General features: G+C 57.6%; 1 protein-coding gene across 1 annotated transcript in view; it reads left to right on the top strand.

Annotated features, from left to right (window-relative positions):
* LOC119107474 (rho GTPase-activating protein 29) overlaps nt 1–17222 on the top strand; it is a 57436-nt gene that overhangs the window by 21561 nt on the left and 18653 nt on the right. Inside the window, exons 3-8 of the mRNA XM_037230918.1 lie at nt 3024–3167; nt 10607–10688; nt 14588–14770; nt 15138–15300; nt 15734–15844; nt 16368–16496. Of these exons, the coding sequence (XP_037086813.1) occupies nt 3024–3167; nt 10607–10688; nt 14588–14770; nt 15138–15300; nt 15734–15844; nt 16368–16496 (812 nt within the window). The remainder of the gene's footprint in view (nt 1–3023; nt 3168–10606; nt 10689–14587; nt 14771–15137; nt 15301–15733; nt 15845–16367; nt 16497–17222) is intronic.

The raw sequence follows: 17222 nt of genomic DNA on the forward strand, positions 1-17222 counted from the left end.
GCCCCGCAGTCACGGCACGCCCGCCTGTGGTAAATATTCACTTTCATGTGGAGGAAATACGCCGCCTTGGCTGGGATTCGAACCGACATGCCACGGCATCTTGCATCATGTCGGCTGCCTCCCACCCTGGCGTCGGGGTGAACTGAACCCCGTACCCCTGGGTTTCCAGACATGTGTGGTACCACACCTCGTGGTCACCGTGTCTGCCACGGGCCGTATGCGAAGGATGGCGATGTGGCTATCAGTTCACGGTAACAGTTTTCAGGTCAATTGTTGTATCCCGCCGTCGACGATTTAATTATGTCACGTACATGATGTGTGTTAATCTATTGTTTGCTGGAAACCACATGAGCGATTTAAGGCAGTGTTTCGATTGGCTTGGTATCGTTTCGACGGACATAAAGCTCTGCTCGCCTTTGATCGGTGTAAGATGAATTAAACATCGTCTGATTCCGAATACTGGCGCAATGATTCGTTTTAAAGCAATATTTCTAATTTGGAGGAATACCTGAATTCAAAACTGTTATATCGACGCTCTCCTTAACTCTCCAAACTACAAATGTCATTTTGTCTGGTCGTTCCAGCTCTTCTGGGGATAGCTAGGACAACAGGTCAGGCCGCTGGCCGTCACTGAAAGAATGTCCGGCGACATTTTTTCTTCATCCAAGGCATTTCGACGTGTGTTCATTGTTGCGTTATTCAAGCTATTCTGTGGAAGCCTCCGAACCGAACGGATAGTTGGATGTTTTCAGAGTCGGATTAAGAGTTCCAAAGCTTCCTGACATTCTATTTTCTCCAGTCTTTTTTTGCGTAGGACGTTCAATGTTACGTTAATTACCCTCTGGTCTATGTGTAAATAGCATGGCTTGTCCCGACATTCGTTCCACGTAATGTCTGATTGGTCTGTGCCATACAGTGACTGATGCAGCTCTAAAATAGCTGCGCTTGGATCTGAAGCACGCAAACCCTGGCTTTAAGGTGGGCTGATGATATGTCACGTGTTGCGATGCTTAACTACGTCGTTCGCACGCTACAACCTATATGACAGCCTAATTTACGGGCGCAGAGCCAACATGTGATCACGGACAGGCGCCTGTTCTCTCCTGTGAGACAATGACCAACCACGAGCCAACTACCCCCGCCTGAGCCTCGCGATAACCGCCGGGCGGCTCATTAAGCGATCTCGCGACGTGCCGACTGCGTGGGCTGAGGCAGCGAGTGCGAGTCGAGATCGCGAACAGCGTGTTGCGCCGTTGAGCTGCGGACGAGGGCCAACCTCGACCGGCGCCGGTGGGCCCGGACCCGGGGCCGCTGACAGACCGACCTCGCCGGCATCGGTGGGCCCGGACTCGGGGCCGCTGACAGACCGACCTCGCCGGCATCGGTGGGCCCGGACTCGGGGCCGCTGACAGACCGACCTCGCCGGCATCGGTGGGTCCGGGCCCGGGGCGGCTCGGAGACCGACCTCGCCGACACCGTTATGTCCGAGATCGGATGGCTCGGAGGCCGACTTCGGCCGGCACCGATGGGCCCCGGACTCGGAGCCTGCCACAGACCGGCCTCACCGGCACCGGTGGGTCCCGGACTCGGAGCCTGCCACAGACCGGCCTCACCGGCACCGGTGGGTCCGGGCCCGGGGCCTCTCGGAGCGGTCCGGGTGGTGGGGCACCGCCGCCGCACCACGAACAACATGGGCCGCGCCGCCCCGCCCGCCTAAGTAAGCACGGCGCCGGGGGCGCGCTGCTTTCATGTGCCGGCCCGGACGCGCCGCCTAATCGGCGCTGATGAATTGTGCCGACAGCATTTGCGAGCACCGTCCGCCGACGATAAGTGGTAAACATCTCGTATTTGGGAAACGCGGTCTGCTGGCAGCCCCTCGAGACGCTCCTGATCAGAGACGCAGGTCGAGGGGTGTTTCCATTCCGCAGGCGATTTCACGAGGCAAATGTGCATTTCGAAGTATTGCAATTGTACATTTGTCACCCGTCGTGCGTATTTTTGCTTTCATGTCCGAAGCGTTGTATTGCAGGGCTACGTGACAATCTAATCTGGAGGACCCGTTCTTTTGATTAAGCATGATCTTGTTTTGTATACAGATGGTCTCTTTTAAGCCAAGGCCGTTGTCCGTTATCTCGTTGTTGGTGCCTCCTGGGAAACGGGCGTATTTTTCGCCAGCGTGTCTTCTGACGCACAGCTCATCGGGCCCAGCCCAGTGAGCTGTCTCACTCCACTGTCGCTGCCACTGCACACTGCGTTTTGGGTTTGAACGTGGTTTGATGCTGGCGTGGTCAGGGAAGACTCGAGTGAGCAGTTCTCATTGAATCGCATTTCCGCAGTGCCAGAAATGGCTATTGCTTTACTGGGTGTTTAGTGGGTGTGGTATATCAGTTTTGAAAGACACGGACGACTTGCAAGTATATGTTTTCTTCTCATGAGCGCCGTGATCAATCGTGTTGGGCAGCACACTATATCCATAATTTCGTCATTTACGCTACCGGTTGTGATTTTTCCGTGGTGTTAATTTCCCTTCAGTGCTTTCCCTAGCAAATTGCCGCCAGGTGTCATTGGTTTCCATGTAGCATACAGACTTCATGTCTGTACTCACTTTTTTCTCATTCTTGGCCTATTTGCCACGCATTGCCACCAGTCTAAATGACCATTTTCACCACTCGCGTTGGGGTCATTGCTCATTCGCCTTGAACTTGGTTTGCTGATGACATCCCCGATCCTCCGTCTCCCGGCCTCCCAGCTCCGCATCTGATGATGACCCCCGCTCCTCCGTCTCCCGGCCTCCCAGCTCCGCATCTGATGTTGACCCCCGGTCCTCCGTCTCCCGGCCTCCCAGCTCCGCATCTGATGATGATCCACGGTCCTCCGTCTCCCGGCCTCCCAGCTCCGCATCTGATGATGACCCACGGTCCTCCGTCTCCTGGCCTCCCAGCTCCGCATCTGATGATGGCCCACGGTCCTCCGTCTCCCGGCCTCCCAGCTCCGCATCTGACAGCGTGCCTCCTCCTCGGCAGATAAGCAGGAGACACTGCGCGTGGCGGCGCACGAGCGTCTGGGCGAGGTGCTGCGCATCCTGCGTACCGTGCTCGAGCGCTACGCCCCGCTGCAGAGCACCGAACTCTTCATGGCCGCCGGCGCGCTTATACAGCAAGTCAAACGTGAGTACTTGCGACGTGGGGGATGGGGTGGGGGTGGGGGTGGAAGGCGGACCGGCGGCGAAGAAGCGGCGCAGGCTGCAGCTGCCGCTGCGCGTGCTCACTTGGGTAAAAATTTACGGCATGCTTGCGGGATGACACGGAATAAGAAGCGACTCGCGTGAGCGCACGGCGCATCCGGCTCCAGCGTGCCGTGACCTGTGCGTGCAGGGTCAGGTCTGGGCCCGCGGTGACCTCGGTCGTCCGGGCAGTGGGCAGACGCGAGCGAGGCGAACGGGGCCAGAGAGGGCCGCGTCCTCCGCGCCGCACCAAATTATAGGCGGCGGGTGAGTGACGAGGGGCATGAAATGAATCACCAATGCCGTGCCGCTCGGCGAACTGTCGGCTCTGACACCGGCGGGATGCATGTGTGGCGCGCCCAGCTGCGAGCGCGTCTTCATCGCCGAGAGAAGAGGCGCTGCAGGTGCGGCGGCAGCGTCACGTTTATGCGCCCGCGTGGTGGAAGAGTCTGGGCGAGCTTCGGAAGCAGCGCAAACACGCCACACCCTGCTGCATCGTTGATGAGGCACCCTGACGTATGCTTAGTCTTTCGGAAAGGGGTCGATATTGTTATTCGTTTTTTCCACTGTTATCGATTGGCCTAAGGTAAATGCATTGCCATCCTGTTTGCGAACGAAAATTGGTTTTGCTTATTCGAAGGTTTGGTTTGCCACTCAGTGTGTTAGAGGTATGTCGCGCTCATCATTTTTTAACGGAAATGCCATGTTCATATTGTTTGACTGAACAGTCTTAGTCTTGCAACTTTGGTTTACCACGCGCTAGGGTGGAGAGACAAATTGACCCGGCCTCCCCCGCAGGTTTTTCCGGAATGATATCCGAAAAGGGTGGTGTAGCGGCGCCAAAAGTTCGCATAGTTATAGAGAATTGGGTAGCGGATCTTTTGAGGTAAAAGCAGATTTACCTTGTGAGGTTTCTGATCTACGGCAGGTCAATGTCAAGCCATGGCTGTTAGTGAATGGCATTTCTAGCAATTTGTTCAATGCAATGCAGCAACGGAGTGTTGGACGAAACCATATATATCTGAGGTAGTTTCTTATTGAATAAACCATATTAATTCAGGATTGCAACCACTTCTCTTCACTAAGGGTCTGATGTGAAGGTGAGAACGAAGTCAAAACTAATCTGCTCTTTGCTGTATCGCTTGGTTTTATCGGGGAAGATCCTGGTGCTCTTTTCGAATTTAGTAATGACAGGGACCGCAACAAATATGTTCCATTAACTATTTAAGTGTCAGAGTAGGTCACTGACCTAAAGTGACCCAGGTCACCCTCTTGTTTTTAGGAGCACACCGCCCAGCGCAATCCCTGCCATTATTCGAATGACAACATAAGAGCAGCCTCGTAGGTATTCAGTCACCTCGACCCTATAAAGGTCAAAAAGGTGACTAACCTTACTGACCTTTTGCTTGGAACAGGTATCTGACTTTACGACGCTTGCATGAGGAAATCTAGGGGCACTTGAGACACCAATCTGGAGTTTGCCCCTGTTTGACCTCATTTGACCTCAAGGTTGTGACCTGGGAGCCTTTAATTTTTGCACAAATGAATGGCAATCTACACAGTGAGTTTGGGTCTCGCTGTCTTAGTCTTTGAGATCTCGCGTGGGTCAAATTGCCCCTCTCCGCACCCCGCCCGAGCGAAGGATATTCAACTGGCTACTCCTGTGCGCTTTGAAGAGGGACTCCATATGCGGGGGGACTTCACTGAAATAGCCATTTTGCGGATCGTTCTGTGCAGTTCACAATCCTGTCCCTCTTTAGACCTGCACCTCTCTAGTTTCTGAGCTACATGCCCGCAAAGATGTATAGACTTCTTCTTGCAGGTCTATTTCAAGACCACCCAGACATCCATGACGTCATAATAATACACTTAAATTTTATCATTTCATTAGCTATGCGGCGATCATTGCCACAAAATATGTTTGCCGAATGGTTCATATCTAGTGTTCGTGGGCACAATCTCCAAATATAGCGGTCGACGTATTTAGGAAGAAATTTATTAAATACAGAAATTGTCATGTCTAAGGCAGCCTATTTCCCTTAGAAGTTGTAAGTGAGCTTATTTCATAACGTGTAATGTTTGCTTCAACATCTGAAAATATGACACATTCCCTCTTATCAGAGTTCTTTAATCGGACCCTGCTGTGCCTGCTGACTTTAATCCATTGTTATAAAGATAGGTGGTAAATATGCTGCAGGTGCTGCACATAGCAGTGCTCGTGCTGGGAGACCTTGAATGGGCTATAAAGTCACGAGACGGCTGCACGCGGTGGAGGTTCCACTCCTCGTCCAGAACACACGAACACATTCAATTCAATTAAAAGGGGCGGCGGCGTTGCGCAGCGGCGCCTTGACATCTGACGCTGCTTGTCAGACAAGCGTGACCACGAAACGTCCATATAAGACACGCTTCACTTGTGTTCTTGATGACAGTGAAGCGCACCAAGAACGAAGAGCCTGGATCTACGTAGTTTAACCTGGGACATTGTGATCCGACTAGCTTGTTCTCGGTCGTGAAGTAATGAGTTGCACCAGGTGCGGTCTGCTCTGCTACCTACAGTCCGTTTCAGAACAGAGTTGAATAGCGATCAGTTAGAACTAGTCGTTGGTCGTGACTGGAACAATGACCCAAATATCGTCTTTCACATGGACACGTATTGTGCTGTACTATGTAGTGGCTCGACGACATCTGGAAACGGGTGTAACCCAGAGTAAACCGGATCACACAGATAAACCGGATCACACAACGGAGTACAGATCACATCTCCATCCGGTCTGTTGTTTTCCCAGTATTCGTTTGTGAAGAGCCTCTAGAACCGCAGTTTGTCGCGGGCCCAACCATGAGCCCCGCCACGGAGCTGTTACATTCCAGCAACAGTCCTACGCTCGTCTCCCTCCGCCGTCGGCCAGCGCAACCGTAGCTAAGGCGCCCACAGTCGCCCCCGCGGTGCCCCCGAGGGCATGCCGCCCACCTACCGAGACGCAAGTGGGAGGGGCGCGGGCGGCACCCCGCCCCCGGCCCGGCCGCGGCCGGCGTGTGTGTGGGACGCCGCGCACGACGCCGCCTGCATACGGCCGCCACGGCCCGATGCCGCTCGCCCCGAGATGGGCGCCGACCGGCGGTGGACCCAGCTGCACTTGTGCTGATTGCTATCGACGGGGGTCGGGACGTGTAGGCACGGTACAAGGTGGCGGCCAGCGCGCGCGCCGTGCGTCGCGCCGCACCGCTCTACCGTCAGGCGGGTGAGGAATTCGAAGGCAAATAGGCTGACAGTGTTGACACTTTCCGCTTCGAGTGTTCGTTGCGCACGTACTCCACACACACCTGTGAGGCGCGCTCGCCCCTGCTAGTTATGCCACTCAGGCTTGCTGCGTCACGACAGGCATCCCGCAGACCATTTGTCCAGGCGTGAAGTGTTGATTCGCTCCCTGGAGTTGCACCTCCGTGTCAGCAGGTGTCCATCGGGCGCTCAGTTCAGTCCGCCTCCGCGCCGGTCGTATCTCGCGGCCGCCTCGGCGCCACCTGTGCCGGACTCCGCCGCACCCCGGCCGCCCTGGCGGGTTCCGGTTCTGTGACCAAGCGGGCCACGGCTGGTCCCACGGTCGCGGGGAGCATCGCCGGGGGCGCTCCGGCTCCGGCTGATATCCGACGGCCAGCTCGGCTCGTATCGCGGCCCGCCAGACGGACGTGCCGGCGGCGCGGTGAAATGGGTCTGTGCCGGCTCACCGACGGCGGATCGTACCCCGACGCGGGCCGCTGAGGACGAGCGGCCGCCGGAGACGCGGCCCGTGGCGGGATTTTGGGGGAAAGTTTGACGCCGCCATGTCGACGGGCGGCGGGGTGGGCCCGGAAGCCTCGCACACGCGGTACTGCAGTCCGGCCTGGCGGTCGCCGGTTGCGAGAACGAATCCCAACCTTTGTTTGGCGTCGATTTGAGCTTTGACGTTTCTGGGCTGGGCCACCTGAGCCTCGTCTTGCAGTCGAGGGCGGGCACGAATCGTACCGGTACTCGAAAAATAGTCCATTTCAAAGCATAATCGCGTGAATGGCCTTAGGGCCAGAGAAATTGCCAAGCAAAGGTGGCTGTCTGCGCCATGCCATTTACGTCAATCATCGCCCATGCAATGCGACTCGATTTCAATAAATAGTAGTTGCATGAGCCTTATAATCAGGATCGCAAAGCGATGTCCTCATGTCATGTAACGGTCGGGTAAGGGGAAAGCCGACCACGTTGGCACGCCTATTTGGCATGACCGGATCTTCATCGGAACCATCGCTGTTTTTTTTGTATCTCGTTGTTGGCAGTCATGTTTGTTTTGTTCCCTATAACTACTGCCATTACTGCTGTCCGTTGTTAGTTCTAGTGCCTATTCTTCACTGCTTTTCGTTCCGAAACACATACTTAGCTGTGTGATATGTCTTTGAAAGGAATTTGTTCTGCACCTTCACAACTTTTTCCATGTTTTGTGCTTTTGATAATTTGGAATAGATCGAATCACAACATAAGCTCACTAAGGGGACCAAAATCCATTTTAATAACGACGTCAACACGAATGTCTGAGCCTAGTTCTGTGAACAGCTGACATATGCGGACCGTGTCATCGTGTAGTTTTCGCTTTCGACCCTGAGACTCCACGCACCTACGCTCAAACTCCCGTTGCCACCCTCAAAGCCCCGCCGCCACTGCTTGGGCCCCCGGCACCTGGCCGCCCGGGTCTCTCATCGAGGCGGTGCTCCCGCGGGGTGTGACCTCTCTGTGGGACGGTGCCGTGGCCGCTGGCCGCACACCAGCCGCCGGGCCGGAGGGCGCGGCTCCAGGGTCCCTGCGGCGGCCGACCGGTGCAGCGCGGAGTGTGACCTCTCTGTGGGACGGTACCGTGGCCGCTGGCCGGACACCAGCCGCCGGGCCGGATGGCGCCGCTCCAGGGTCTCTGCGCCGGTCGACCGGTGCAGCGCGGGGGCTGCCGGCGCAGCGCGGGGTGTGACCTCTCTGCGGGACGGTGCCGTGGCCGCTGGCCGCACACCAGCCGCCGGGCCGGATGGCGCGGCTCCAGGGTCCGTCGGGACCGGCTCCCTGCGGCGGCCGACCGGCGCAGCGCGGGGACCGCCGGCGCAGCGCGGGGACAGCCGGCGGGCCGTCTAGACCCGCTCCGTTCAGCCAAGGCTGTGTCGTGCCGTGCCGTGCCGTGCCGTGCCGTGCCGTGCCGTGCCCCTGCTGGGTACCGGCCGCTGGAGGCGCAAGAGATGTCGTGAGGGGGACTTGTGAGTCATGTGCAGAGTGCCGTGACTTTACTCGAGGACTGAACATGAAGAGGCTATGGAGTATGGCAGTCGTGCACTTTCCCAGTTTGCATACTCATAGGAGGTGTTTCTGCGATTATTGTCCTTCGTCATGACTGATTCTGAGACGCAACATGAATCGTAGCTTGTCAGATTTATCTCAAGTGTGATGAGCCTACGTCTTGGGAATTTCAATTATGACTGACTACAGACCCGAAGCTTGGCTTTACTCTTGGCTCCGACCGCAACGCGAAGCATAGCTGAGGATATACCAGGTGTGGCAGGCTTACACTGTGTGAAGGGAGACTTACTGGTATAATGGTAGTGATTATACGTTTGATATTACAGCATATCTAACCATGTCGTAATATTTGCGTATTCACATCAGGCGATTTGTGTTGCATTGCTTGGTACGTTTAAGATAAGCTATCGCTGTCGTTGGTCTAGAGTTGTACGATATTCGGTTTTCGAAACAAACGATGACTATCGATGGCCTGATGGCGACGGCTTATTGGCTCGTTCCGAATCGCGGCGATCAGTCGGCTGGGCTGAAAGCCGCGGCGCCCTGATTTCGAACCGCACGAACTTCGAGCCTGTAAGTTTTTGCTGAGACAACGGGAAGGATTGGAGCGGCTTCCCCAATCCCCGCCGGCCTCGAGAACCGTTGCTGCGAACTCGGCGAGTTCGGAGAGCGATGAAAGAGGCGGCTTCGGCTCAGGTGCCTGTACTCAGACGCCGGGCCCTGCTGCGCCGTTCAAGGTGTCGGCAGATGGCAGCACGGGCGCGGCGGCTCATCAGCCTAATACATATTTACGGCTAATTTTGCACCGTCTCGAAACAGCCGCCGCGCCGGCCACCGTCGGCGGGTAACGATTGGCCGCCGCCGACGCCGCGGCGGTGGCTCCCTCAGGAGTCGTTCCGGTCATTCGGCGAGCAGGCCGACACGGCACGAGCGCAGCGGCGCAGTTCGGCCGGCAGGACGAAGTCGCCCAATGGCTGATGCCACCTGTCCGGCGTGGCGCGTGCGCCGCGGAAGGAGGCAACAGGCGGGGTTGTGCGGCGCTGATTTACGGCGCGGTCGGGCGGCGTGTGGCGAACGGGGCGCTCTGATGGCGTGCGTCTGAGTGCGCCGCTGGCAGGCGGTGAGCCGCGGTCGCGGACGGCCGCCAAACGTCCGGTCCGGCAAGCCGGCGCCGCCGCCCCGCCCGTCCCCCTCCCCCATGTCCGGCCAGCTAATTGATTGCCGCGGTCGCGGCGGTCGCGGCCCGGTCACGGCGCGTCGGTCACTTTTATTGACGCAGATCAGGAACTGCTGTCCGCGGGCGGCGGCGTTCGGTTGGCGAGATGTGCTGTGCGCGGGCGCTGGACGCCCCCGCACATGCTGCTGTATCGTCCGGCGAAACCTCAGCTCGAGAAGTTGGATAAATCACTTTGCACATGCCTAATCCAGGCGTCTGTAGAGAAACGTTTATGCGGAAGTTCAAACACCCGCGGAGTGTAAGGCCGCGAAAGTTTTGCTGCTGGTTGATTTTGGGTTGGGCTTGACTTTTCAGGCAGTTGGGACACGGCTCGCCTTTGGTGACAAGTATACGAATGTAAGAGGAATGAGGCACATGCATTGATAATTGTCTTAGTACCTTTGGGTTTCCATCGTCATTCATATAAGCAGTCACATATTCGCAGTCTGATTTCAAATGTTAGAGTTAGTGAGGATGGGGAGCCGCGCAACGCGAGATATTTGCGGCTAGAGCAGCGATGGAAATCGTCTTCAGCGTATCGTTGCCAATTGACTAAGCCCATGAATATTTGAATTTTTGGACGCTACGGTGCCTTAATCTAGAATGTAGAACAGTACCGGAGCCGCACTGCTGTCATCTGCCATTTACTGATATCATTGAAGACGTGTACCCGTTTACTCCGGCTCTGAGTTTCTGAGAAGCTCTTGTGTCTTGTAGTTCCGAAGTACTTGCCCGTGCCAACCACACGCGAAACCGGGCCGTTTGTCGAGCTTGAGTATGTTCCGTCTGATTGCGCTTTGCTTCCCTGCCGCTTGCGAGCTCCGCTGGCAGCCTCTGACCGGCCGACGCCGTGTGTCTGTTGCAGAGCACGGCTACGAGGACGAGAAGGCGGACCCCACCGAATTCTTCGAGTCCATCGACCAGCTGGCTCTGGCGTTCAGCAGCCGGTCAGTACCCTCCCTCCCCCTCCCCCTCCCCCCACTTTCCCGCCTCGCTCGAAGCAACCGAAACCTGACCCACATCCGGTGGCTGGACTTGACAGGTCTGGCGCCCTCCGACAATGAGCTGGCGGGTAATGGAGCCACTCCGTTCGCGGCGAGGGGCGGCACTCGCCAACTCGAGGGTCGCGTGACTCTCTGCCGTCAGTCTCGGACGTGGACTGGCCAGGACGCCATCGCCGCGCCCGGTCCGAACACGCGAGCACGTGTCTCGCCGCCGCGGCCTACAGCCGCTGCTCTGGGACAGTCGCTAGCTCCGGGAGGCGGCGGTGCCCCGGCGCGGCCCGGGACCCGCCGCGGCCGGCACCGGTGTCGTCGGCGCGGCCCGGCCGACGCCCGGCGTGTGTGCGCCGCCGGTATCGACGGCAATATCCGCGCTATCGCCACCGGCGGCGCCACTCCGAGCCAGCGACGTCGGGCCGGTGTCGGCCGGGCCGGCGCCGGCAGCTGGCCGCCGCGGGGGGTGGGGGGGGGGGGGGGAGCATGGCGTCCAGGCACTGAGAGCTCTGATACATCAGCAGGAGGTGGCGTCGCCTGGTGGGGGTGAACCGCTCTTTCCCTCCCTTGTTTCTTACAGCCAATGCATCTCTTGGATAGTAGTTGTGTTTCTGCACCTGTTTTACGTAGTGTTAGAGACCTGGTGGCTAAACTGACCCTGGCTACAGGAGCTCGTTGGTAAAATATTTGTAGTGTCACAACGCCGGCTTTTCCGGTCAGCTGAACCAGCAATGTTCACGTACACACGCACATACCGCGCACGCCAGACGGTTTTAAGTTTGTGTCTCGCAAGACAGTTGTGAACGTTTGCTCCCTGTCAAGGTGCTTGTAGCGCGCAGGCGTACAGTGAGCACGTGCCGATTTTTCGGGCTCATTGGCCAGATCACTGCTCCAATGACCCGTAGCGAGGCCATGCGCTTTAAGTAGGCTCCCAAACCGAAGCGTTCATTCAAGGGCAGCCCATGCCCATGATCCCAATGCACGGTCCACTCAAGGCAGACCTTGCCCGTGACCCCAGTGCCGCGGGGGTTTCCAAACCGAAGGTTCCATTGAAAAGACAGACCATGCTCGTGACCCCAACGCCGAAGGAGCTCTTTGGTACTGTGTTGCATGGTGGTTATGTACTGAATAGGAACCGGTCGGGAAAACCCTTACTAAAATAATGCTTCAACCAACGACTTCTCTTCTACTTACGCGAACGCACTAGCAAACCATACTCCCAAGGTAGTGCTTACTTTTGCTGGCGTAACCGTGTGGCGCAAACACAAGTGTTCATCCAGTTTGACGAATCAGGAGCGTGTTTAAGATTCAGATTGCAGCAGTCAGGCACACACCACACGGTGTCATCAGACACATGTCTAATGCATGATGGCCAAGCACATCATTTCGCTACCACGAAGAGGCGTGCTGGCACGCGTTGTGCCGCGCAGCAAGTATGCTGCCGCCGCCGCTGATCGCCACGGAGTACGGTGTGGTTTCGCCTGCTCTGCAGCATTAATAGGAACGGTTCTTGTTTCCCATGAAATGGGACCGAAAAGGTAGCGATACCAAAGCTGCATCAGTGAGCTACGTGACGTCACGCCACTGCATCAAGTTGCACGGCGTCGCTGCATTGACCGGCAGTGACGTCGGTCCATTCCGGTGCCTCGGGTCATCAGGTCGTGACCTCAGGTCATCAGCTCGTAACCGCAGGTCATCGGCTCGTGATCGCGGTGACTGACGAACGACGCGTGCTCACAGGCCAGCAGTGCCCATTAGGTCGAGCTGACCAGGTGCGCCCTCACGACCCTCCTCGTTGTGACCTCAGGTCAACAGCTCGTGGCCCCAGCTCATCAGCTTGTGACCGCGGCGAGCGATGCGCGCTCACAGGCCAGCAGTGCCCGTTAGGTCGAGCTGACCAGGCGCGCCTTCACGACCCTCCTCGTTGTGACCTCAGGTCAACAGCTCGTGGCCCCAGCTCATCAGCTTGTGACCGCGGCGAGCGATGCGCGCTCACAGGCCAGCAGTGCCCGTTAGGTCGAGCTGACCAGGCGCGCCCTCACGACCCTCCTCGTTGTGACCTCAGGTCAACAGCTTGAGGCCCCAGCTCATCAGCTCGTGACCGTGGCGAGCGACGCGCGCTTACAGGCCAGCAGTGCTCGTTAGGTCGAGCTGACCAGGCGCGCCCTCACGGTCCTCCTCGTTATGACCTCAGGTCAACAGCTCGTGGCCCCAGCTCATCAGCTCGTGACCGCGGCGAGCGACGCGCGCTCACAGGCCAGCAGTGCCCGTTAGGTCGAGCTGACCAGGCGCGCCTCACGACCCTCCTCTTGGCGGCCTCACCGGCGGGACACTTTGCACGCGGACGACTCTAGCGGCGCGGGTTCCTGCGCCCTTCTCGCTGCCTGCCGTGGGGAACCCCAGCGCAGTGTTGCCCGTCGCCGTGATGGGCTCGCTGGCGGTGCTTGGCGCCCTTTTACGATCTCCCACCATCTCTGCCTATCAATAGCCAATATGACTGCGACATTGACGGAGATCCCGGACGGCGGAGGCGGCGGTGGACGGCCGCGGGCGGTTCTCGGTCCCAGCTGCCGTGGCGGGATGCGGCAGCCCTCTCGGACGGCTTCTGGTGCGGGCAGCGGCGCTGGAGCTTTCCAGGTCTCGAGACCGAACAGCGCTGGCGGTGCCGGCGGGACGCGGGTGGGGGGGGGGGGGGGGGGGGGCACGCGCCGACGAAGAATTAGTAGGAGGAGGACGAGACACACGTGATCGACTTTGCGGCTGTCGCTTGGCGTCTTCTGCTTCTCGTGTCGTGCAGTCACAAGGCGCAGCGCACGAGGTGACATCGTCCAAAACTGCGTTATCGCCAAGAGCTTCTGATTGGCTGGCATGTGTGTTCATGTGCATGTGTGTCCAATCAGGCGCTTTGCTAGCCCATTTCACCTCGTCGGACTTGGTTGTCAACAGAAATGAGGTGCACTCTCCAGGCGGCCAGTCTGCGGACGTTGTGGACCCTTCTGTCAAATCATTCCCTTCTCCTCATCGAGACGTCGATGACTTGTTTACTGCCACGTCCGATCCATCTGTTGCGCCAGTGCATGGACCGGGGCCCATTCCGTCACCTGCATGCTACATTATGAGCTTTTCTTATGACTCGTAACGGGGTTTGTGACCGGCATTTTTCGCATCTCACTGTTGCCACTCATTGTCAGTTCCAGCTGTGTCAGAAGTCTGGGCTCGTGGACGCAATAGGGCGCCCGCGAAAGTGGGTGAAAGTGGTTTTTTTATTGCTGTCAATCAGGCGTCATTTTTGGGCGCTGGGTGAGATTGCTTTGTTTGTTCCTGCCAATAACGGCGGGCCAATCGCAGGGTGTGTAAAAAGCCCAGATGCTGGGGAATGTCCGAATATCTGCCGCTTACCACCCGCGGCGTGCAACATCGGCCCACGGGGGTGGGGCTTATCCAGGCCCAGCGCGCGATAGCACGCAGGCCAACAATGGTCACTGCACAGGTATTTAGAAGATCGATTAAAAGTGAAGGCTTCCCCAAGGATTTATGTTACTGTGTACGTATGTGTGGAGGCGTGTGATAGGCGTGTGTGTGGACATCATTCTAACTTAACAATGTTTCTACAATCACACTTGAATCGGCCAGCAAGATACGAGATCCAAATATGGAGTAAACTTACGCGTAGCAGGCTACTTGGGAATTATTATTCGTTATTCTGGGGTCGTTCTCGATGGGTACGTTGCTAGCAACAGACACTGATGACAACTGATGGCAACCGAACGACTCGTGTTTTGCATGTCCGGCACAGTGGGCCCTGACTGGCTGCTCAGCGACCAACCCACCAACTGCGCCGTGTCCAACAGGGTGTCGGAGTACCTGATGGGCGACCTGGACTCGTCCTCGACCGTGCTCACGTCGTCCTCGTCCAAGGCCAAGTCGTGCGAGAACCTGGCGTCCGACGCCGAGTCGGCCGTGGTCGAGGCGCGAGACGAGTGCGGCGCGGCGAGCCAGCTGTCGGCGCAGCAGCTGGATGCCACGCTGCACAGGTGAGATGCCGGTGCTCACCGTCGAGAGCGACTCTATGCTGACCGCGGTTTGTGTGCGCCAGCTATCTAATGCTGCCAAGCTGGGCTGTTTTATGGATGCATTTGACGTCTGTCGGCATGGATGACGTCACTGAAGATGAAAAAATTCAGAGAGGACGAAAACTGCGCGTGTGCATTGTGTATTGTGCGGTGGGATTTGAACCCAGACCTCTAGATGCAGGATCGAACGCTTCAAACGACCGCTCCCCGGTGATATGACACACTCACGTGCCTGCCCTGGGGGGGGGGGGGGGGCCGGTTTCGGGAAGTTCGCCGTGTTTCTCGAACGGCCGTGTTCTGACCACGCGCTCGCCACGTAACCCCGCAGATTGGATCAGGGCGTGGAGGTGGCGCTTCACCGCGCAAAGGTCTGGTCCAAGTACGCCAAGGACGTGCTGAGCTACGTGGAAAAGCGGACGGGCCTCGAGATGGAGTACGCCAAGAACGTGGCGAAACTGGCGCAGACGATGCGCTGCGCGCTGAAGGAGGATGTGAGTGGTGCTCGGTTCGGGGTATGCCTGCGCTATTAATGTACGGTCTGGGCGCTCCATTTGTCTGTATGGTCTAGACTTGCTTTTGAGGGGCGTCTAGCCACTCAGCAAAAACGTCGTCTTTGTGTGGTGAATTAGTTTCTTGGTTCTACGCGTCGCTAAGGTTTCGCTGGGCTGGATCTTCTCATTGATATGCGAACTGACATTAAAGTACATGTAGCAACATGAAATCTAATAATGTCGTCGGTGCTTTTAAGAGAACATGTGCTTGCAGATGATATTCTTCATACATGAATATATTACAAACGTATCCAAGGCAACTAAGCCCGGATACGCACGCATACAAATTATCGTCACGTTCCATGACCAACGCAGTCTGCTGATCAGCTCGCATTGTTGCATGATGCAGCACATAATTATCGTCGTGTTTCAGAGTTTTCTACCATTCCAATCGATCTACTGCACGGCGCTGGACCAGGATCTGGAGAACTCAGCAACGGTCCAGAGCACGTGCGCCCTCTTGCAGGGCCACAAGTTCATGGAGGTACGAGTCCAGCTCTCACGCTCTACATTCGCGGAATTTCCCGCATAGCCCAAGGCTGCATACAGGGCGCAGAGAAAGCGGCAGTTTACAGCAATAGTACATTCTCCGTGGGCACCGCCCGCAAAGTAGTGTAATAACTCACGTCTTGCCAACGATCGTGCTATGATAAGAAACGATAGCGCCCTCAGAAGTATAATGACGTAATGTAGCACGTTATGTGCGCTCCATGTTTCATGGACAGCGGGTGGCACCAAGGCCTGTTTTGCCAGACTGAAATGCCTACCACCAACCTGTCAACTCTTCGTTGTCCATGCAAATTCACGCAACAGCTAGCACATCAAGCAACAGGGAACTTACGTTTTCGACCATTTCCCCATTAAAACGTTCCAATACCCAGCAAACAGCTCTTAGCTTGTGCTACGTTCTGTCTGCATTCTCCTATCCGAAAAGCCATGAGCTGGCTTGCTGGGCTCTCACCAGCTTCAGTGCGTCCTTGTTTACTGTGGTGGCCTGTCCCCCGTAGCCGCTGGGAGCGCGCCGGAACGACCACGAGCGCAGCAGGAAGCAGATCAAGGAGCTGTGGCACCGTGAGCTGAAGCGCATGCACGAGACGGTGGCCAATCTGCGGAAGGCCAAGATGATGTACATCCAGGTGAGGTCGCAGGTGCCGCCCGACACCGTTGGTCGCGGGAGAGCGACGCCCGGGCTGTGAAGGGGGGGGGGGAGATGTCGGGTGTAGCGTGGCGCTGTACAGGGGCCGGTCGTCTGGGTCGGAGGCCACCCTAGCTGGCCAGAGACGAAGCTGCGGCCCGCGTGGTCCGCAGTGACGGCCGCCGTTCGTCGGAGCTGGGCGCGGCGACATGCAGCCCTCCGGCCCTGCACCCGGCTGGATCGCCCCGCTCTGACCGTGTCCCTCTGCCTCTCCCTCGCCCACTGCGTGACACCGCAACAGCGTCCCCGAGGCTGCCGGAAGCCCGGCACCCGCGGCCGGCTCGTGTCCGTGCGCGCGCGCGCCGTCGCCCTGACGCGGGCTGGTGGGCGCGAGGGCTCGCGGCGGGCGTAAGCCCGCGACCGTCGCGCGCCACACGTGCCGCGTCGGCCTCGTGCGTTCGTCGCTCGTCTGCGGCTGGCGGCCTCGCTCGGCTTCCTCTGCCGTCCGGCAGCAGAGGGCCTCCCGCGGCGGCCGACGCCGCACACACTCCCTGTTAGACACTTAAATGTGCATAATTCAGACGCTAATTCCGATGTCACAGCGGGAGCCATTTCTGGTGACAGAGACAGTTTAAGTGAATTGAGAGGAGCGACCAGGAATAGACAAATCGTGAGCATCAAAGCCGGGCTATTGAGGCTATTGAGGCTATATAGGCTATATGTCTCG

The sequence above is a fragment of the Pollicipes pollicipes genome, unplaced genomic scaffold, assembly GCF_011947565.3.
Source record: "Pollicipes pollicipes isolate AB1234 unplaced genomic scaffold, Ppol_2.1 Scaffold_6686;HRSCAF=7923_pilon_pilon_pilon, whole genome shotgun sequence".
NCBI classification, from domain to species: domain Eukaryota; kingdom Metazoa; phylum Arthropoda; class Thecostraca; order Pollicipedomorpha; family Pollicipedidae; genus Pollicipes; species Pollicipes pollicipes.